General features: G+C 41.6%; 1 protein-coding gene across 2 annotated transcripts; it reads right to left on the bottom strand.

The window, feature by feature from the left end:
- Positions 1-1,177: 1,177 nt before the first annotated feature.
- On the bottom strand, positions 1,178-19,535 carry THOC1 (THO complex 1). Of its 2 annotated transcripts, XM_038129824.1 has the most exons (22): positions 19,425-19,535; positions 18,246-18,319; positions 18,072-18,132; positions 17,092-17,158; positions 15,980-16,098; positions 15,272-15,320; positions 14,678-14,773; positions 14,333-14,415; positions 14,012-14,085; positions 13,313-13,421; positions 12,134-12,265; positions 11,654-11,754; positions 10,324-10,390; positions 10,105-10,155; positions 9,386-9,456; positions 8,505-8,528; positions 8,005-8,100; positions 7,643-7,708; positions 5,620-5,703; positions 5,249-5,396; positions 3,594-3,672; positions 1,178-1,631 (listed from the first exon to the last, which is right to left on the bottom strand). In XM_038129824.1, the coding sequence occupies exons 1-22, from the start codon at positions 19,470-19,472 to the stop codon at positions 1,336-1,338; spliced, it is 1,995 nt and encodes a 664-aa protein (XP_037985752.1). In that variant the 5' UTR covers positions 19,473-19,535; the 3' UTR covers positions 1,178-1,335. The 2 variants fall into 2 exon arrangements, with proteins under 2 accessions (XP_037985752.1, XP_037985753.1); XM_038129825.1 differs by lacking the exon at positions 8,505-8,528 and having other exon boundaries at positions 19,425-19,534.
- Positions 19,536-23,086: the final 3,551 nt, after the last annotated feature.

The raw sequence follows: 23,086 nt of genomic DNA, 5'->3' as shown, positions 1-23,086 counted from the left end.
CAAAGGCCTGGGGCTGTATTTTAAGGATGCTTCAAGCAAGTTCTGCCCATTGAGGAAGCCCCCAAGGCAGTACTGGCTCTGTTCCTGCAGGCCCCACAGAAACACCTCCAGGGTTAAATTCTTGTTCTGCATCCTGTTAATGGGGAAGGAGGGATGGTGTCAGTGCCTGGCTGCTGCTTTGTGGAACTACATCCTCCCACTCATCTTCAGTTTTCCCAGCACTGAAGCTGTCAGTCACACCTGCACAGCTCCACTCACAATATGCTCAAGTCCCTTAACCAGTGGAAACTTCGACCAACTCCTACCTGCAGCAGGAGTTGCAGACCTGGGCTGTTATTTCCGATAATTTTCCTGTATCTCTGTCCCCACCAACCTTCCCTGAAGCACCCTAATCAAATTCTTAATCACATTCAAGTCTGAAGTGGGGCAGGCACAAAATCAATGGCTCTGCAGGCAGGAACTCTCCTTTGAGGTGGCAGCTAATCATGCTGGAAATTCACAGCTATGAGTGAACACATGAAGAAATACAGAGAAGAGTTCAGTGACAGAAACACTACACAAACTAGCCACAGAACAAGTTGTAGCCAGCTGCCAGTTAACACCACAAAAATCTTTCACATTTTGAGGGAAAACAGCTTGTACCCATCTACAGACAACCATGGCCTTAAAATGAAACCTTCACAGTAACCTGTGACAAAAAAAATCCTTTGTTTACCAGTACTCAGGGGTGTTCCTACACAACCAAAGAATGAAAAACTAAAAATAATCACTAACAAAAACCAGCATGGAGATCCCATGATCATTGACTGAACCAGTGCTTAAGTGGGAGAGCAGGACAGCACTGCCCTGGAAGTCAGTGCTGTGCCTTGGAGCACCATCACAACCCTCTTATTTTACCTCTACCAGGTAGTTTTGACAGTGCCCAGCTCCCATCACCCCAAAGAGTGACTCCAAAGTCCTTCACACAGTCCTTCCCTGCTGTGAGGAACGAGCTTGCCAATTCTCCGTCCAGTGGGAGCAACCCAGTTCTGCCGGTGCCAAACTGTCCCAGAGCCTGCCTCAAAAGCTGCCAGGCTTCTCCATTCTCCCCTTCATGTCCTACCACCAACGATGAAGCTTCCTAGTTCCAGGCCAGGGCAACTAACCCTTTTCTCAGACAATCTGGACAATCCACCAGTAATATTAAAAAGCTTTATATCATTTACTGAACATAAAATACCTATCAAAAATCTGTTACCTAGCGACAAAAGTAACAATTATCAATGGCAAGCACCAGAGGAGTCACAATTACCAACAGCCCCAGCCCCAAGTCAGTCAGTTGGCATCTGAGGCAAGTTAGCTGCTGCCTTCGGTGTCGTTGGTGAGGCTTTCGGCCAGGTCCCCGAGCCCGGCTTTGGTCAGCGCCGTGATCAGGTTCTCGGGGGTGGCGTGAGTGCCCTCCTGATCCTGCCAGGCCACCAGCAGCTGCTTGGCTCTCATCTTCACATCCTCGCTGTCCAGCTCAATCTGCCGGATATCAGACTCCTTCATCTCCAAGTAGGGGGCCAAGGCCTTCCACTGCTCCCCCAGCCTGTTGGCAAAGGACTCAATCTGCTCGCCCGTCATGGCTTTGTCCCGTTGCACCTCTGGACCTGGGGAAAACAGAGAAGGAACCAGTGAGACACAGGGAACATCTCCAGACACTGCAAATGAATCTTCCCTGATCTGCCCCATTTTAAATCTTCTGTTTATTTACTGACAGACTGACTTAGGCCTTTCCTGCAGCTTTCTAAACCTACTCGAGCTCCGAGAGCAGATTTTTTAAAGTGTTCACCTGGGTTTCAAGAGAATTGTCCCTTAATGCCCATAATAAGGAAAATATTGCTTTTTATGTTATCTCCTGTTATATTGAGAGAAGTGCCTAATTCTTAAATACATCGTAACTGCCTGCTCCAAATGAAAACAAGGATTTTGACAGACAGACTACAGTTTCCAACACAAGTCAATTATAACATTACAATACAGAGTGATCTTTAATATTTAACTGTGTTTTGGAATTTTTTTAGTCACCTTACTCAAAGTCAACCCAGGTACAAAAACCTAAACAAACCAACCCAGTTTCATTCCCTTTTTTCTCATGTTCCTATTGGCAACAGGGCTATGACAGTAAATTTCATGTGTAGTCAGTATTTTAAGGAATTTTCTGCCATTCTGGCATTGACATAAAAACCATGGAACACTAGGCTCTGCTGAAAAGCCAAGTGCTATAGTGATTGCAGATGGGTTTGCACATTCATAGCTTATCATGGTCTACAATCTATGGCTTACCAACTGTGTTTATTTCACAATTTTAAAGGAAAAACACCAAAATTTGAAATACATAGAGAAATGAATCGCATTCCTGATTTTTAATAAAATATATTTTATTAAAAAATAATCTCTTATTAAAAATTAGTCCTTTCTTGTGCCACCTGAAGAGACAGATGGCATGCAGTGTAAGTTTCAAGGTCTCTCCAGCACTCATCAGTCAGAGTAATTTATCTGAGCTAAAGTCACATCGAGGGAAAGGACAAAAGATGCAGAACAACAAAACAATAAAAGCCCTCAGGTCATTTCCCTTATGTCTAAGCACAGCAGACCACAGCTTTGCCATCGTTGCTTTAAGACAAGACTTAAAGAAAGATGTAAATCCCACACAGTGACACCACAAAGGTTGAGTGAATTAGCGGTAAGCTGAAGAGGAAAGAACTTCTTTACTATTGCAAAGCAGACTGTGGAGAAGGTCAAGTGCTGGATGGAAAAGGGCAACATGAGACTCACAGAAGCCCACAGGTGGCTTTCCACTGACAGAAAACAGCTTGCAAAAAAGCTGCCAGAGGTACCCAGTGTTTGGCTTCCACGCCCTGCGTATCCCATCCGCCCATGCTGGATCCAGGAGCTGGGACACAGGGTTACAACCCACAAGGGAGAAGGTGCTGTGAGATGAAGGCACGAATGAGGATGGAAGAGGGCAGATTCACAGACAAAGGAGATGGGGAAGGACACCTAGGAGCAGGACATGCCAGGATTAAAGGCAAGAGACAAACAGACATGGATTGTGGAGAAAAAATGAGCGAGATGATGTTTGTCAAGAAGGTTGCTCTTCTCCCAGAGAAACTTTTGCCTTTAAGGTATTTTAAATGAGGAGGAAGTAAAGATCTCAGAGTTGGAATATATCCATTTTTGAAAGTCCCACAGTTACTACCCCAGGAGGGGCTAGGGGAAAGGGCTTACCCAATGATTAAAGAGCAGAGCTAACAGAAAAATGGGTGAGGAAACTCACAGCTGACATTTCAGCCACGAACACTCAGTGACACTGGCAACATAGACCACATAGCAGAAAAGGTGAAAGAGGCTCCTAGTGAAAGTGCTAATCCAACAGCTTGGAAGCTTTCAGCATTGCAGGCCAGGACACTGCAAGGTTGCTCCTGTGTCCCAGAAAGGCTGCGCTTTTTGGTGTGAGTGCACTGGGGTAAGCAGGACTGATGGTGCTCAGTAGAAACTATGTTAAAACACAGATTCTGCAATATACATCAAGAGAAAAACTGAGAAGACTGAGAAGATGCAAATCTTACTTTCATTGTTTTCCTTTAATAAAGCATCATTATCTTCCTCATCTTCATCTTCCCCTGTTTTTATTTCTTCAGAAGGAGGCTACAATGAAAGAACTAAACATCACTGGTCGAATTTTGCGTTCAAAGAGAAATTCTACAGCTCTGTGCTTGTCTCTGGAATGTGTGTTAGAATGGAAAGCCTGACACATGGAAATCCCACATGAGAATTAAAAATCCCCCAGAGTATCCTAAACACCAGTAACACCAGTAAGTTCTAATAAAACATATTACTAACTAAAAAAAACCTAATAAAAGCATCCACTGACTTAACAGGATTCTTCCTTTACATAGCAACAACAACTTAAGCATTCCACAGTGAGCTTTATCACTTGCTTAAAAAAAAACCCAGCCAACCAAATTTAAGATCACTACTGATGAACATTTTCAAAAAGCATCATTATTATTGTTAGTCACTAATTTTATTCCACACTTGGGAATTCCCAAAAGTTTATATACTTTCAGACTTCTGGAAGGTGGCAATCAAATATACAAACAACAAACTATTCACTCCCTTATTTAGGTCTGATAAACCAAAAGGTTTCATCTTTTTATACAATTCAGCCACGGGCCTTAGGCACACAGTTGTTTCTTGCCATAGCCATTGGCACATGACAGTAGCACCATCAGGAATATTGCATGCAGCCATACCTTAATATATTCAACAAATTAAAATCCCCACTTTTTTTCTAAACTTGCTCTTAGCTTACAGTTAACTCTGATGGCTGGACAAACAAAACAGCCATATATTAAACTCCAACCTTTAGATCTCACATTACACAAAAGGAAGGTCTCAGTAGAGAAGCAGGGTTTGTATCTGCAAGAAGTTGCTGGGTTGTGTGCTAATTCAGAGGTGTAGAAATGTCCCTTCCCTGCTGGCAGCCTCTCTTATCACTGTGTATAAAGCCATCTGAAAGGCCCTCCCCAGACTCAAGTTTGTACTGTTGACCTAGCAAAGGGTTAATGCCTTAATTTTTCAGCTCCACAAGGTTTATTCTTGTTTTGCATATTTTAGAAGTCAGGGAGCTGATAGAAGAACTCTGGCAAACCTTGCTGTAAAGCTCTGGTAACACTTAGCACAGCACCATCAGCTGCACATGCTGCCTCTTTTCCTGTCATCCCTGTATATTCATGAGCCATGATTCTGGCTTATACCTTCCATAAAATTGGTCTGCACTGCAACATGGAACCCAAGCAGCTGGGTTAATGCATATAAGTGCATATATTCACACACACACACACATATATATATGTGTGTGTGTGTGTATATCTATATATATATACATATATATCTATGTGTGTGTGTATAAAAATAACTAAAATAAATAAACAAATAAATATATACTCCTGCCTACCAACAGGATTGCCACAGCTGTTTTCTTTCACAGAGTACAAGGCAGGTTTCAACAGTTACGAGATTAATCAGTGTTACTCAGTTTATTGTTACTGGGATCTTCAGAGATTAGACTAATTTTATTTGTAATTTTTACTTCAGTGTACAAACTTTTTTCCTGGCTTGTTTTTTTCCCCTTCTGTCCCCATGTACCAAATGGATTGCAGAGGGACAACTAGAAAGCGAGAGAATTCAGCATTTACTATTATAGGATAATATTACTTACAGGCAGCTCCTTGGCTAATTTGATTACCATGTTTTCTAGATATTCAGGTAAACTCTTGAATTGTTGGTTTGTTGGCTGGAAGAAGTGGGGACTTCTGCGTGCCAGAAGTCTCAGTGCTCTCCAGCCGTAGTTAGAATTGTTCACAGCCCTACAATAAAACACAAGTTTGATTAGCAAAGTCTGGCATCTATAAAAACACAGAGAAAGATTTGAGACATTTAGTAATATAATTCTGTCCAAATTAAATCAGTTTTTGTACATTTCTGGAGTCCTACACAGATACTAGTAACGCTGAGAACAGTGTGTTTTCTTTAACAATCCAAACATGAAACAGATTAAAATCAAGTGAAACACAGCAGAGATGGACCTACTTATACTTATTTTCAACCATGTTTTCAGGGTCTGCTTGTTCAATAGCTTCCTCAAAAAATTCCTCCAGTGTTGGCATATATTCCCTAAAAAAATAAGAGATCAAATAAGGAGCTTAATATGCTTCACAATCTTCTCTAAAACAGACAGTCTTTGTTCCTTCAGACACATCTCAAGCTCATCCACTGAAGAGAAAAATACAAATCCCAAACAAACCCATTTGTTAATTCAAATTTAACAATTTTAAATAAGCAAAGGAACTGCTTCATGCATGTTGCAATTATTAACTGCATAACCACTAGACTGTGCCAGCAGTTGCTAGCACTGCCTATTATATACATTTAAACCTCCTGCCATACCAAGAGGTGATATCAACATCTGTCAACAGCATCTGCACAGCTCACAAGTGCTCAGGAGTCTAAAATGGTTGCTAGTTTTGTGCCATTTGACAGCAGCAAAACATGACTGTCCCTGCCACCCCCCACCTCAGTTCCATCTGCTCTCGGAACCGCTTGTGGTTGGTTCTGACAGGTACTCAAAGCAGCACAAAAGGAACCCTGACCTAAAAACAGAACAGAAATGAAATTTCACACCATCAGAACGGTTTGCTGCTGAGAAGACTCTACCCAAGAAACACAGATTGTGTGAGAGCTGTAGGTTACTGAGAGCCAAGACTCTCAGTGGTGCAAAGCAAGCTCATAATGATCTGTATTTCTCCAACCTAATGCTGACAGAGACACAGCTGCTTCTTCAAGGGAGTCTAGTAAAGGGCTGGAGCAAGGGGTAAAGCATACTGGTCTATAAATTCACTTCAATTTTGTTTTGAAAAAGGCATTTTGCCCAGGGCAGCAGTGCCCCATGCATGGTCACTGACTACTGGAAAAAAGTCCGCACCTTGAAAACCCATCTGAGTTCTGCCATATTATCCCCAGAACAACCATCTAAAAAGGGGACAGCTAAGGAAGTATTACCCCATTTGGATGGAGATGTGAAGAACCAAAGCAAAAAGCTACACTCACTTGATCATGTACAGTCACAAACCCCATAACAAAACTTTGCAACTGAATCCGGGCGCCGTGGGATCTATTTCCTGTTTACCATGGCATGCATTTTCTTTGTTTATCTACATCTAAGGGCTTTATTTATTTATTTTTCTTTAAAGACATAGCAGCACAATACAATCACACACATGGAACCAAAAGCTTTGGTCCCAAACACAATTCCACCTTCATCCCTTGGCCTAGTAAAGTATCCTGTCAAAGGCCTTCCTGTACATCCCAGCCTCACAAGAAAGGAGGGCACTTCCTCTGCAAAGCTCTGAACCTCTAAAAAAGCAATTCCTGCACCCACGGTATCTGCACAGCTAGCACCTCCCCCCTGGCAACCACACTTAACAGCCACTACTAGCAGAGCTCTCTTTGGGAACTGTCCCATTCCTTCTTCAAATTCTTACTCTGTATCATGTCTGCACAGTAAAAGAGATTTTGGTATCTGTAACAAAGAAAGTTGCATAGCAGAATACATTTTAAGCATTTCCTACAATTGTGCAAGCATAAGGGACAACCAATAATTGCATTTTTCTGTATCTGCCCCCCAAACAGAGCCGGTATGTGCTGGAACAATGCCTGGTAGCCAATTTCCTCTTATCTAGCATTGTTTAAAGCACAGGCCTGCTCAAAAATCATAGCCAAGCAGCATGCTAACTTCATCAGAGCCAGACTTGGCAATCTTCCTTCATTATATAAGCTAATTCATTATACAATCATGTTCTACAAAAGGGGAGATTTCATCTGGTTTTCAGCTTAGATTTTACTTTACTAAGCAATGAAAATTACTGGCAGCATAAACACTCAAAAGAAGTGAGGAATACTGTAAAGAGATTTCAAGGCAAAGATTCATACAACCACCTTCTTTCAAGGTGTAAAATGCACACCTCCTAAGATCATCTTGCCAATTTTGTAACTCTCTAATTAGAGTGCTAATTAGTTAGCTTTAAACAATGACACACCCACTTTTTTTACCCACCTACTCTCAGATTTACAGGCTTCCATGTTATCAGGACATAAATTCCAAAGGCGGGTCAGTTCCTCACTGAAAAGAAAAGCATAAACACACACAGTTTATGTTCATCATTCTACCATGCCACACTTATGGATTGTTTTAAAGGGATCTGAAAACATGGTTATAAGGAAAGAAAGCCTACTGCAAGTTTTAAAAGAGTGATATATCCTTTGGCTGTTCTTTGGCAGTTCCAAAGTAAGGATGTTTGAAAATTGGTGTATAGAAAAAACAGTGTGTGTGGAGGGGAACCCCAAACACAAAATCTGCCAAACCAATTAACAAAGCCAAACCCAGAAATTTTGTAAAGGAAAGAGAAACCAACATACTTCCCCATAAGGATTTTTTTGTTTGATCCTTTTCCTAAAAAGTCCTCTGGAGCTGGCCTCTTCCTCACAGGCCTCATTGGCTTAGAATCAGGAGGTCTAAAGAAAAAAAAGAAGATGCTCTTTAGTATCAAACCAGTATTATCTCAAGAACAAAAGTGTTTCACCTTCACCTTTTACCTTGAGATGGTGCCAAGTTAAATCACAATGAAAGGACTGAGGAACAGTGAGTGTAAGGGTGGAAGGAGGCAGTGGGGAAAAGGAGAGAGAAGGCAAAGCAGAGATAAAGGATTCTGCCAGACACCAAAATTAGTTCACTCAAAAATGAAAAGGTCTACCACAGTCCCAATAAACAGAAGGAAGCAAATCACAATTGTGCCAGCAGGACGTGATCTACCCTGCTGCTGGGATCATGGTTGCAAGGTCTCTTTCCCCAGCTGCACCTGATTTCATGGGATTAGTGAATGGAGATCCCAGAGCACTGAGGTTAGGGCAAGACCTACCCAAGCTGAAAATCTGGATGAGATCTAAAGGAGACAGAATATTTATAAAAGTCAAATTTCATAATTTTACTTTCCCACAATCCCCCTACAACAGTAATTTCTCTCTTCTAACAGTCCCCCTCCCTTTTATTTACAAACAGCCTAAGTCATGAAGAGATGGCTGCACCTCATCTCTCCAATAAAATGGAATCTCCAAAGACACAATGACCCAGGTGCTCCTTACCACAAAGAGGCCACAGTCTGTGTGTACAATGAAGAAGGGTGGAAGACAAACGTTTGGTCATCCCCTCAAGACAGTCAAGTAGACACATGGAGTCAAAGTTCAAGTTTTGCCACTAGTTAGTAACACAGGAAACTTTCAGTGGTGAAAGCTATCTAATTGTCATTTCTTTTAAGGTAAGTGATCACCATCAAGTGGTAAACTAATAAATAAATTGCGTAAGAGAATTGTTACGCAAACTCAGGTACGCTGCCCTGCCAAAGCCATAATGCCAAAGGCTTCATTAGAGGCAATCCAAAGGGATATATGGAAAAGTCAGGCACTAACCACTTCAACCTAGGGTCTGCTGAAAGCAGGAGATGGCAAAACGTGCTCCAGTCTCCTGGACCACTGGATCCTCAGTACCACAAAATATTGCCCTGAGACAATGAAGAATGCTCTCCTGAAAGCAGACACACCCATAACCACCTCTTCCCTGACACACTGCAAGCCTTATGACTTTTGGCAGAAATCTAAGAGCCTGCACTCACTGAAGGGACAGGCAACTGTACAGATCTCCAAGTTGTGTGAGTGGTTAATATACACCATGGGTACCAGATTCTGAAGTGGAACCACCATTTCAAACAAGCAGCATAAAGCTTCTGTTTCATAACACAGTTACCTTTCTTTCACAAAGCTTGGGCAGCCCTCATTTTTCCACGAGTTCCAGTTTTCTTCAGTATTTAATATATGCTGTAGAAAGACAGAAAGTATTGCACGTTGTTAGGGTCATAAGCACTTTCAGAATTGACCCCAAAGTTTTAAATGGAGCTATTAAAATTAAGGGGAAAACTTTGTTCTAGGTTGTGTGTTTCAGTCACTATCTTGAAGATCATCAGTATAATCTCAGGCAACTGGTTTAATTTATGCAAAAATAGAGAAACTCCTCCCTTCAAAAATTATGGGAAAAGCTTGATTTTCTCTGGTCTAGAAAAGAAAATAGGTGCGGTCAAAGTAAAAGAAAAAAGGAAAGCAAAAAGACAACTCCTTGGGTTTTAATTAATTTCGCTTGTATTTAACTTCCATGTCTTTGGGCACAGGACTCCTATCTGCAAAAACTTTTAAATATTTTTTTGCTTTCCAATCATCATTCTGTATGCACACATGTACATACAGGCATATCTCCTATGTTTCTCCCCCGAAGAAGGAAGAAAAGAGTATTAATGAAAACATGGGATAAAATATGACTACAAAATAAAAAGACATTATAAGATAATTTTTTACTAGGATGAGGTAAAAGTTTTCTCAGATATAACGGGTGTGTTACAAAAGCTAGTTTAAGCTGAAACTGGTTTTTATGTCCTATATAGACTTTGTTCAGGCAGGCATCAAAAGACTTACCTCTACCATTTTTGAGAATCTTTCCCCATCTGGAGGATTTTCTGAAAGAAGCTATGAATGGGAGAAAAGAAGGTGAACTTTTTGCATTGTATCTGTTGCAGAACATGTAGGAAAAGAACTTCGGAGAAAATGGTGGTTACTGCTTCAAAGGTGGTGATACAATATTACATGCTTAATATTCTTTCATGTAATTTTTATGAAAGTAGATACTGTACCAACCTGGTAGACTGCTTTTGTGGTATCTTCAATCCAAAGAGACTGTTCATCTGTTAGAACATAGTTTGAACTGGAATTGAAAAAAAAAACAGCACATCAGAAAGTGTGCTGAGAACGCAGAATTTATACTACATACCTTCTGAGGGGTGCTGGAGGGGATCTGAGGAAAGTGCTTTGAATGTGATCTGCTCTGGTCCCAGGGCATTTATTAGTTTGTGGAATTAATTAGATGTGCCTGGGGACTATACTTTCAAGGTGCAGATTCACCTAATAGGAAGCCCATTTGAGTGACTCAAGATCAAACCTCGACATTGGACCCAAAACACAGCAAATGGGCACAATGAAAATATTTACCTCTAATACACTCACCAAGTGTTACACTACACCATCTGTATCTCATGCCATCCTTGACCACCAATAAGTGACCATTTATAATGAACATTTTAATGCATTGACATTGAAATGACTGCCACCTCAAAAGGACTGAACTGGAATTCAGAAGACCTGAAATCCATTCCTTCTCAGCCACTAGACTGCCTTGATAAATAATCTGTAGAATTAGGATAATGATCCTAGTTTACAAAGTTCTTTGAGAGCTGTTTACAAAAAGCAATATATAGCAGGCAGGAAACATCCTTGTTAAGGATGTTAATTATTATGTGCATATATGGCCGAGGGCACAGGGAATGAGAGAGATGGGTTTTTCTTCAGAATAACGTTAGAGACTAGGAACAGATGGGGCTTGGTTCTATCCCATGAATTTATAAAAGCAACAATCAATCACCATTGTTATTTCTTGCCATTTGAGACAGAGTTCTGCAGCACACTAAGAAAAAACAAATCAGCAACCAATGCCACATTGCAGAGTCAGTATAGATTCAAAATGATGCCACACACAAGTACCTTGCACTGGTCTTAACAACTTGGTGCTGCCAAGGAGAGTCTCCTTCCCTCTCATGGCTGGCACTCACTGTAAGCAAGTTTTAATGGCCTCTAATTCTCTGAGACCCCACAACTCACCAACTCGGCAGAAAACTTACTCTGCAAAGATGAGCAGATTGCGGTTTTGCCTGCATAGTGAATGGCACAAGTATAAGCAAGTCCAATCAACACGAGAGCACGGGAGGGCAAAGAACCAGGCAGAGGAACAGAGAAATGAATGAGACCTCTGCTTTCCTGCTGTAAAATAACCTCAGCCACACCCTGTATTTACCAATCCAAGGCTCCAAGTTCCACAACCTCAGAATAAGCAGGCAAACTATTTAAAAATATTTTGGTTTATCTCCAAGTTCCTAGTTCCCCATCCCCAAAACACAGAACATTTTCACATTACCTTTTAAATTTGACTTGTCCCTTTAGATACTGAAATAGTATAAGGTACTGCAACAAGATGTGACGACGGAAGTTACTGTCACTCAGCTGTAAATCCATCAGCTAAACAACAATAGAAAAACCAAAAGATCTTTAAATATTTACTCTCTTTTAACTTATCTTTGTAAAGGCAACATTAGAAATGAAATCCAATGAACAAATGGCAGCATTACTGAAGACTCTTATTCCAGAAACAGAAGACCCTGAGTCATTAATTAACAGAGGCAACCCACAAAGAATAAAATAGAAAAAGGTACAGAATAAATCTATCTAAATAAAGTGGCCAAACAGTGTATGGGGTATCCAGAGAAACTGTGGAGTCTAGACTGGACATAGTGCTGATCAACTGCTCCAGCTGAGAGCTTTGAGCATAGAAGCTGAACCAGACATAGGTTCCTTCCAACCTCAATTAGCCAGGAATTCCGGAAGGGAAACCACATACCTTTTCACTGGTTAAGAACTTTGCAAAATACACATGTTCTCCTCCTGTTTTCAATTCTTCCAACTTTTTTCGGGAAGCCTGTGTGTCGTCCAATTTGTAACTTTTGAAAACAGCCAAAACTTCTTCTGAGTACTATAAAACAGAGTTATTTACCACATGAAAACAATACTGAACCTTTGCAGACTTAAAGCCAAGTGAGTAAAATACTTGGTAAATCTGCTACCAGCACATTGAAAGAACCCATTTGTCACCGATGAGCAGGACCGCTCTGAACACCACGAATGAAGTGAAAGCGTTATCGTGTCAGAACATTTAATCATACGGAATATTCAAAGTATGCTAAGAAAAACAGCATTTTGGGTTGTGAACAGTGCTTTGTTGTTTAGACATCATGAAGAAAAAAGGTTCACATGATGACAGTGCTACAGTAAAAAATTTCATCTGAAAGACTTAAGACTGGCCTTGATCAGTTTCTGAACTGCACCTGTGGTGGTTTTTTGTGGATATTTTTTTGGCCTCATTAGTAAATGTCATAATTAGATTTATATTAGAATGTCTGAGCAGATGTCACCTCTTATTACCAGAACACAGAGAATGAAGATTAAAAAACAACTAAGCTTCTATGAATTAAATAAATACTGACTGACAAATTTTGAAGAAACAGTACCTTAGCAATAAATCCTCATCAATATTCATACTAAGCAAAACTGAAACAGCTGGCTGAAGGGGACATTCAAGTCATTGCTTCTACAAAGAAATTGGCTTTGTTAGAAACCAGTAATCTTTAGGATCCCACTGGCATCAGTACGACTACTAAAAAATAACAGCAAGGACTAGATAGAGCTATTTATCTTCTCGGGGTAAAAAAACCCACCCAAACCCACAACTTCTGCTTCTTGCAGCTGATAAACCACAAAAAAAGTACCTCTGGCACTGTTGCAACATATGAAGTATTTCTGATATTGACATACATTAGGGGATTGATTGTACTTTTAACAAACATATTCATTTACTGAAAAAGGCTCACTTTAGAAAACAGCAAAATGCATTTCCTCATGCAGTATCATTTTCCAGCAGCCTAAGCCTTTGAACTGTTCCATGCTTATGCATTCACCTGCTACTCATGTAAACAATGACCTTTACTTAGGCTGAATGGTTGAAAGCATGAACTCAGATTACCTTAAGAAATGTTTTCCATGACACCTTCTCGTAGCACTGCACAGGATTTCTAAAATAATCTTGAAGCGACCAGAATTTTCTATACAGGTTATAATCTATTGGAATGGAACTGTGGAAAAAATAATGAAAAAAAAAAACATACTGAAAAGCAACACATTCTATGCAAGTTCACTCAGGAATGTACAACCCCAGAAAATACTACTCATTTTGCAAGTAAATTAGTGAGTCAGTAGTGAACCGTCACAAAGAAATCTCTAACTCAGAATTTGTCCTTGTAAGAGTTTTCCATTCAATCTATTGTTACTTTCTCACCATAAAAGCAAAATAGTACACAAAAGGGATCTTAGGAGTTTTTCACTATCTGTGGCATGAAGGAGAACACAGCTTTTTCTCCTTAAGTATACACTCAAAATCCCTGAATACATCTTATCACAACAAGTTTTGTGAAGGGAATTGTCAAAAACAGAGTGGCTCTCAGCCAGGATATACAACTTTTTCAAATCTGTACATTTCTGTCTTCCAGGTAACTTTAACAATTAAGACATTGCCAGGAGTCTTCCCTGATTAGATACATCTAATCTTCAGAGGGCAGAAGATGAGGAGGATTTGGACCACAACATTTAAAGATATTTCCCAAACAGCTTTTTTCCTTTCACTTTATAAAGCTTTGCTTCAGCTTTTAAATTTCTGTCAGCTCACCAACTCGTTGGTGCTTCATCATCTCCCATTTCACCTTCTTCCACATCCATTCCTTCTTCCCTCTCCTCGGTGTGCTAAATAGGAAAAAATTATTTAAGAATTATATAAATACCACTACAGTTTACACAGAGCTCTTACACTGTTGTTTACTGTAAACATTCAATTTGGGAATGCCTATTCCCAAAACAACAGCTTGGTCTGGCAGGGAGACAACCAAATGATTGAAATGATGAACCTACAGTCCCAAACACTTTTTGGGACAATCAAACAATCATACAAGTTAACTGCAGAATCAGTGAAAAATGGCATAGGAATTTTCACCTTCTGTCCCAAAGTGCTCTCATGTTCATTGGTATTGAAAACAGTGACATTTTCCAGGTTAAACTGACTCTGTAGGTTAAGCCCTGTGAAAAACAAAGAGAAAGTCTTAAAAGGTGTGAAGTTCCCAAGTCTGGTTATGAAATACTGATACTCAATTCTCAGAGCATTCAAAACTTACATTTGAAATCAAAGCAAATAAAAGTCACAATGTCAAAGACAGACACAAGAACCAGGATGCAAGGGCAAAGTGATTTGGTCCAATTGGACTTGGCAACCATCATAGATTTTAAAGGTTCAGCTTATTTAGTCTTGATGTTAAGTGTGATGAAATGCAAAAAATCTCACCTGACTTTTCTGAAAGTGGAAATAACCTAGCCAAGAACAGCTGAATTCTTCCACAAAAGACTGTGTTTTGTGACTTAGATAATCTTCTTAGGAGATCTACATATTGCAAAAAGTAAAGAATATTAGTATTTATCCCTCTTTTCATTTCTCATGTAACAGAATTCAAGACTTGCTAATTACACGATCTACAGAGCTAAGAAAGCTCATAATTGTAAATTTGAATGCCAGTGACTCCCTCTGACCAGACATATTTCTTCCAAATGCATTCTGCCAATTCTCCTAACGCCTTCAACATCAATAAAAAATAAATTTGAATGAATCCTACTCAAATATAGCCTTGGATACAAGCGTTGACATTGCTGAGTAATGATATTCTTCTATAATCATCTCCACTGATGAAGAGAGTTCCCTGAGGCCTGAATGACCTTTACATTAATAAGCAAGAATACGCATCTGTTCAGAGTGATGCACCTTTTAACTTTATTACTCACTGAACACATCTGAATTCAAATCAAATTATTAAACTAATTTTCATTTGCTGAGATAGAAAGCTCTTTAATACTGCTCCCCCCTCCCTGAAAAACTACCACTCACCATTGCACATGCGCAGCAAGTAATTTTTCCCTGCAGAGTAAAACGTGTTCTGAAACAAAGTAAAGGTATTTAGGACATTAAAAGATCAAAAAACCTTCTTGAGCAGATTTAATCCAATCACAAGATATGAGTAAGTATGAGTCACTCCTACAGATAACTCTAAATTTGAGTCTTCCCTTACATAACAGGCAGGTTTCACAAAAAGGCAAGTCCCACAAATTCCAAGAAAGCATAAAACACATTTACATCCAGCCTTCATAAAGAAAAACCACGTGTGACAATGAACTGTAAGAACACCATCCACTTTTTTTCCTTGGAATGCACTAATTTTCACACTCATTTCCTTTATTACTCCATGTATGATTAATACAAGTAAGCAAAGAGCACACACAAAAGATTGACAGTGTTCACACTACTGGTGATCTGGAAGAAGAAATTGGTAGATATTTGAATTAACAAGTTTGTGAATATGGCAGAGGCCATAATGTTATCTGAAAGAAACCAGCCTGAATGACTATGGCAGGAGGTTCTAGTTAGAAAATCCAGATTAGGAAAACACTGAGACAGCAGAATTCTTTTCAGGTGCTACCTCTGGAGTTCCTGACACTTATGTGTCAGCTACAAAGACAGTTAAATTCTGTTCATTAAAATGGTTCTTGTAGACAAAAGCTTTGGCCAAACCATGCAACACTTTGCAAAAATACCTACTGATTTCCACGTAGCAACATTTTTCTCCACAAAAGTGAAAATTTTGTCACACTGATCCAAAGGGAGGCAATCCAGAACATCCCCCAAAAGCACAAAAGGAGTTGATGCAGTACAGATACCTACAAGGAACAGGGAATTTTTATTCAACAAATTTGAACTGAAATACAAAACAAAGAGATGCATAACGCTTGAGGGACATTTTATTACAAAAAGTAGAAGAAGTTCTTCTGAGTTCCTACAAATCCTAACAGAAAACTTGGGCTAAAATATGAACTTTCATTAAAGCTATTTATACACATACTCAAATGAGATTTGCAAAAGCTTTGCACTAACACAAAACAAGTATTAAAAAAAATCACTATTCTAATGACGTCAAAATCTGAAACAATATCACATCTTTTTGCAGACTGCAAGTGAAGTCTTTCAGCCTTTAATATCCACAGTTAGTCCCACTACACACATCCATGAAGCCTGAGAGCCTTTTCAAGCACTGCTAAAACAGTGCTCCAAGTCCATCCACCCATGCTCTGCAGGCAGTGCCTGCACTCCTCAGCACAGCTTTTGTTATTCTACAGCTCATAAAACATACATGTAGCTGACCTGTACTTACTAAAACAAGCAATTTTTGATGAATAATGTGAACAAATAAAAAAAAAAAAAAGGAAGAGAGCAAAAGCCACTTCAGAGGAGAACAGCACACTGATTTCTGACACAATCTGTTATCGAAACATCTAAAAACCAGTCATATACTGACAGGAGAGGAGCACAGATACCCAGGAGATGTTATTTCTGCCTCTGCCAAGTCATTTTACCTCTCTGCCTCAGTGGTCTCAACTTCGAAATTATGATGGGAAACTTCCAATCATTTTAGAGTGCTGGACAAAGAAACTGCTAATCATGCTGCAACCAAAGATTCCAACACAAATGTCACATACATAACCAAAGTTAAATATATGATACTTAGTTTCTCTTCTGAAACAAACCCAAGCTTAACCTCCAGCATAAGAGCCATATATCACCAAAGGTAAGCACAGTAGATGATTTACAGAAATTTTAAAATTCCCCTAAATGGTCCCTAAAACTGCCAATAGATTTGAAAGAGAGATGCTCACCTTCTGTGACTCCATTAATAGCAAGAGAAATAATTGCCAGGAGATTCTCACATGGAGCTTTGTTTATCTAAACAAAGAAAACACTATTGAAATTCTCCAGTCTGACCATAATGTATCTAACAAAACTAAAATTCTTGTTTCCAAGTAGGCATATTTAAAACAAATACTGACATTCAACTTCCCAAAACAATCTATGAAATCTGACCTATCAGTTAACTGTAGTATGTTTTTATTGACAATTAAACCTCTCCTGACTGCTTCCAGCCACTAAACATCCAACTGCACAGGGTTATTTACCTCTGAAAATTAATATCCCACATTCAGACTTCATTCATAAATATCATTTAATCATACACTATTGGACTCCTTTCATCATTCTTTTCAGCTGACAAGGCAGCTTTGCTACATAAGTAACAAATCACAAAATAGTTTTGATTTGAGGAGGCCAAAACATCTCATTGTTCAAACCCCCCTGCCAGGGGCAGAGACACCTTTCACCAGCCCAGGCTGCTGAAAGCCCCATCCAACCTGACCTTGATCACTTCCAGGGATGGAGCATCCGCAACATCTCGGGACAACTTGTTCCAGTGCCTCACCACGCTCGCAGTGAAGAATTTCTTTCTGGCATCTACTCCAAACCTACCCTTTCCACCCACTCTTAAAGTACAGTCATTGAACAATGCATGTTTATGAATCAGAATTTTAAGATGTAGCAGACTTTCATAAACATCACAAAGAACTGCTAGAAAAGGTTCACACAACAGCTCTCACCATAGTTTGATGTACGTAAAATACAAGATTCTACCTGCTTCCTTGAATCATCTGTATTTAATCTCAATTACCTCACCATTACATAGCTCCTGTTTTTAATAAAGTGTTTTCTTACACTAAAGTAAGTTGCTGTTACATTAATATACTAGCCTGCTAATAGAAATATGAGGTTCAACAAGAGATAAGCTTCAGCAGTTTAAAATACTTACTATTTCTTCTTCTACAACAACTCTAAAAGCTTGATCCAAGGTACACTTCTTTTCATTTTCACTGCAAATGCAAACATTCCACCTTAGTTAGTAACTACCCTCAGGCCCAAGATTACTAAAACTTTATCTAAACAGGCACTTCTTAAAAAAAAACAACAAGTGACCTTTACTTACCTTCCAGGAACCTGGTTAAAGGCATTCAACAACGGCTTGATGCTTTTGTTAATCAGAGCCTCTCTGGTGGACGTCTACCAAAATGCAAAGAAAGAAAAGCTACAACACCAGTGCAAAACTAAAAGGATCTTCCTCCTTCCTCTGACAGTGGACAGAAATACTAAGGAACCTTTCTGCCACACACCATGTGTTAGTTTACAGAGAGACCTTTGTAACAGGAAGGGCAAGTAACAAGCACATGGGAAATCAGGCACGTGGGCTAGTAGAGCATCACACCTCAAACCTGGGCTAATAGTGTGGTGAAAACAGCATTTCTTAATGATACCAGAGGATCACGCCCTTGTGACCAACACTGTGTCTATCATTGTCTCAGGTGCTACACTCACAGCTTCAGGTGGTTATGATGCTTTGGGACACAGATCAGAGAACACTGAGCTGGAAGGATCATCGAGTCCAACTCCTGGCCCTGCATGGACAGCCCCAAGAATGGCATCAGGTGCCTGAGAGCCTCTCCCTGTCTTCAAGGGAGCTAACAGCTCCTCCCAATTTTCTACCATCTGCAAACTCGCATAGGATCCCTGCAAGTCCTGCAGGGAAGGAAGACGTTAAAAAGCACTTATGAAGACGTTAAAAAGCACTTGGCTCCTGCTAAGAAGACGGACTAAAAATTACTACTTCCTGTTACAAAATCGCTCTAATGGATCGAGCGCTTGTGCCTCGAGCACTTCAGCGCCGATCCCATCCTCCTGTCTGACAACCCGGGTGCAAACGCCGGGACCCAGAGGCCTGGGAACACACGGAGCCCCCCAGCTCTGGGAAAGGAAAAGCATCCTTCAGCAGAGGCGGCAAGTGCAATGCGCCCGGACGTTCTGCTGCGGGGGCACGCTACACTTTCCTTGTCTTTTACACTAATTTTCGCTAACCTGAAGACTGATCCCCCCCCACCCTTGGCCGAGCCGGCGTGCAGCCCGCCCTCACTCCCACTCCCACGCCGCCGCACCTGGGCCGCGCTCAGCGCTCCATAAAGGAGCGCTCGGGCCGCTCCCGGCAGCAGCCCCGGCCGGGCCGCGGGCCCGGAGGCGCCGAGGCACAGCCCGGCCCCGCAGCTTCACGTCCGAGCGGCAGGGACGGAGGGAAGGCCGGCAGGACGGAGGGAAGGCGGGCAGGAGGGAGGCTCACCGTGAAGCGGAGCCGCGCCTCGGGCAGGCTGAAGAGCGGCGGCGACATGTTCCCGGGCGGGGGGCGCTGCGGGCGCGCGCCGATGACGCCATGGCCCCGCCTTCCCGGCGGGAAGAGGCGGGAGCGCCCTCGGCTCCGGGAGCGGGATGAGCCTGGGGGCGTTGGGTCCTGCAGAGGATTGGGTCGGGAAACACCTGCGGGATGGTCGGGTCCAGCTGTTAACCCGGCACTGCCAGGCCCGCCACCGAAACGCGTCCCCGAGGGCCACATCCGCACGCTTCTAGGGATGGTGACTCCACCGCTTCCCTGGACAGCCTGTTCCAGTGCTTGGCAGCCCTTCCAGTGAGGCGATTGTTCCTGATATCCGGCCTAAACCTCCCCGGGCACAGCTTGAGGGCATTTGCTCCCGTCCTGTTGCTTGTTGCCGGGAGAAGAGGCCGACCCCCAGGCGGCCTCAGCCTCCTCTCGGGTGTTGTAGAGGGGGATGAGGGCTTCCCTTGATGTGCAGGTGTTAGAAGGATCAGTGACTGGTTGGTAGAATTGGCTTGCTGAAGTTTAGTATTTGACATGTTTCAATGATCTTGGATGTGAGGAGGTTAACAAAGCTTGGGGAGAAGGATGTGGCACTGAGAGTGTGTGGGAACCCAGGACATCCCTCTGGGTGCCCTGGATGGCCAGAGCCGCTGGCAGGGGGCTCTGAGACCCTGGCATGCAGCCAAAGACACACGTGGGGTTTTGATCTCAGCCCATGGAGCAAATTACCAACTCTGTATGAAGAATTACAAGCCACACACACAAGTTAGGTATTGTAGTAGAAGTAATCATGAAGTGAAAGGAAGGATTTTTGAGTGCTGTACAGGGGGGTTTTAAGCCTTTTACGCAGGGGTCCAAGTTTTGTACATGGGGGTAAGGAGTTCTAAGATGGAGGGATTTGGGTGTGCCCTGTCCTCTTTCTTTCTCCTTCCTAGCCTCCATGTCTTTGGTGATGTTTGCACTCACAGATTGGTTTAGGGTAGAAAGTCACTGTTCAATATAGATAGTAGGTATTGGGGAAAAGGTATAAACATGTAGTACGTAATATATGATATAAAAGATGGCACCAGCCCCCTGGGAGGGCAGTGTGCCTTTGTCTGAGCTGCTGGACGGGCCACAGCAGTTCAGGGAGAAGAATCTTTTAGATAACCAACAATAAACTACCTTGAGAACAGACAACAGAGGACTACTGAGTCTTTCTTCGAAAGCACAGGTTGGAGGAGAGACTTTTCCATCTTTCGGGGTCACCCCAATCCGGGGCTGGAAACCCCACAAGCCCGACAAGTGGACACAAAAGAATGCAGAATTTACAGGCCACTGGAACGTTTTTGGCAGAACTCCCGAGATAAAGATGGAATTAACAAAGCCAGCTCTGCAGCTGTGCTAGAATCGGCTGGAGCTGGCCAAAAGGTAATTCTGACAGGGAGATGGTGAATCAGGAGAAGGCCTGACCGGAAAGAGTAATTAGCATGAGAATAAGGCAATTATTTGACCAACAGGAGATAGAATACAAATTAATAAGAAAACTATGTAACTTGTAGCCAGTGAGCATTAACACCTTTGTTTGCTAAAATGTATAAATAGTGAAACATCTTGGTAGTCAGCATGCTGGCTTTGTGGATTTGCCACTCGGCAGCCCTCTCTGCTTGGGACTGTAAAGAAATAAAATACCTCTGCTCAGCTTGTGGATAGGCTTCTTGAATACCGGGGGAAATAACCTGTTTTGAACAACAAACTGAGCCTCCTTTTTCTCCAGACTTAGCAACCCCAGCTCCCTCAACCTCTCCTCATCAGACTTGTGCCCAGACCTTTCACGTTTCACTGTTGCCAAAGTGGAAATGACTCTACAGATGTAGCTGTTGGTTATTTTTTTTTCCTGATGAACAACCCTAGACCACAGTCTGCCACCATTTTCAAAGTATCATTGAAGTAAAAATTATTAGGGACTTATTTATATCATCAGTAAAATCACCTCAGTGCAGACAATTTACAGGTTGAGCAATATCCTACAGATACCTCCTGGGCGACAGAAATATTTCCAGCAGAAATTACATTTATCATGATCATAGAATCAGAATCATGGAATTGTTTGGGTTAGAAGGGATGTTGGTGTCTAGCCAAAAGCTCAGGTGCTGCCAGACTCTTGTTCATAGGTGGGGAAAAAGCTCAAACATCCAATATCCTGTTCATATGGGAAGAGGCGAGTAATATTAAAATTAAATGTATTGTCATTATTAAATGCAAATATTTAAAATAACCCATGAAAGAATAGATGGGAATGTGTGGGGTTTTTTTTTTTAATGGTTTGGTGTGGCTGTAGTTAGCTTTTGTACCGGGAGAGGGAAGTGTTTGCCCAGAAAAGGAAGGTGCAGCGGGAGGGGCAGCTTGACCGCGCTCGGGTGGCTGCTTCCAGGCTCTGCTCCGCTGATGGGGAGGTGGAGGCACCCTGCCAGCCCGGAGTTTGTCACCTCACCTAGAACTGAAACCATTGCTTGACACTGCCTAAAAAATGTGGGCTATGCCAGAGCCATGCCAATTCATTACAAACGATGGGGAAAGGGGCTTCATAACATGGAAAACAGGCTGCACATGATCTGTCTTTCTGAATGAGTCACCTGCGTGTGCTGTGAGACTTGCTGAATGTCGTTCATTCAGGCTTGGGAGAAAGTTGACTTCCCTCTGCCACTATTTCTCATCTCTTACTTTAATAAATCATATCAAGCGGAAGCAAGGGCCATTCTAAATGAATAATTTGAGATCATTCTAGCCCCCATCTCTTGCTGTAAGAAAGAGAACCAAAGAAAAACTCTCTGAATTGGTTATAAAAAAAGCTTTACACCTTAAAAAGATGGTAGAATGTGAAAGTGGAAGTGTTCTAAGGAGATACTGCTAAAGAAAATGTGGTCTTTTTTGGACTAGAAATATTCCTTAAGCCAAGACTAATGTTTTAGATGAACAGAGAGAACTGCCAACATACTGAAAAAGCAGTGCAGTATATTTGTTAATGAGTACGACATGACTGTGGAGTTTTTTTTTCCTTGGGGTAGGAACAGATAAACCGAAGGAACAATGTGATTTAATAGTTCTTTATAGCCACCTCTTGTTCTATACAATATTTCCTGCTTGGAACGGTGTTTGTTACTTCCTCACGGAGAGGTGGGGATGAACGCTGGGCTGTCAGTGCTCGTGTTGGGCTGTGGACAGGTGAGGCTGCAGTGCCTGAAGGAGTTCTCAGCCCAGCAGCTGCTGTGCACCCCGGGCAGAGTCCGCCCCTTCAGCAGCAATGCCAGCAGCGTGGCACTTCTGCTTGCCGCGTGGTGGAGTCACCGTGCAACATCTGACAATACCGCTTGGGGTTATTGCATTGCTTATATATTCAATTATATATTGAATAATCCTCATCACCTCCTTAACAGAGGTGCCAAACTCTGCTGTGGGCTGGCTGGCAAAATCTGGTTTTGGGGGTCAGAAACTCAATCAGAGGAGTAGTGCTGCGTAGCTGTAAATTAAAATGCCATAATTATCCTGGCTATAAAGAGGAGTCAGTGATATTATTAATGTCGCTAGTTATAAATTAGATAGCAGTATGTTAGAAAAAGCTGTGTCTTCTAGTATGTGCTAGGTGGGAA

This window comes from Motacilla alba, chromosome 2 (genome assembly GCF_015832195.1).
Source record: "Motacilla alba alba isolate MOTALB_02 chromosome 2, Motacilla_alba_V1.0_pri, whole genome shotgun sequence".
Lineage (NCBI taxonomy): Eukaryota > Metazoa > Chordata > Aves > Passeriformes > Motacillidae > Motacilla > Motacilla alba.
This window is presented reverse-complemented; position numbering and strand designations above follow the sequence as displayed.

Coding starts and splice junctions, on each gene's coding strand:
- THOC1 (XM_038129824.1), bottom strand. CDS start 19,472: ATGTCGCCGCCGCTCTTCAGCCTGCCCGAGGCGCGGCTCCGCTTCACG. Junction 12,266..13,312: donor CATGGAAAACATTTCTTAAG/GTAATCTGAGTT, acceptor TCTGTTTTATAG/TACTCAGAAGAAGTTTTGGC. Junction 5,397..5,619: donor ATGGTTGAAAATAAGTATAA/GTAGGTCCATCT, acceptor GTTTTATTGTAG/GGCTGTGAACAATTCTAACT.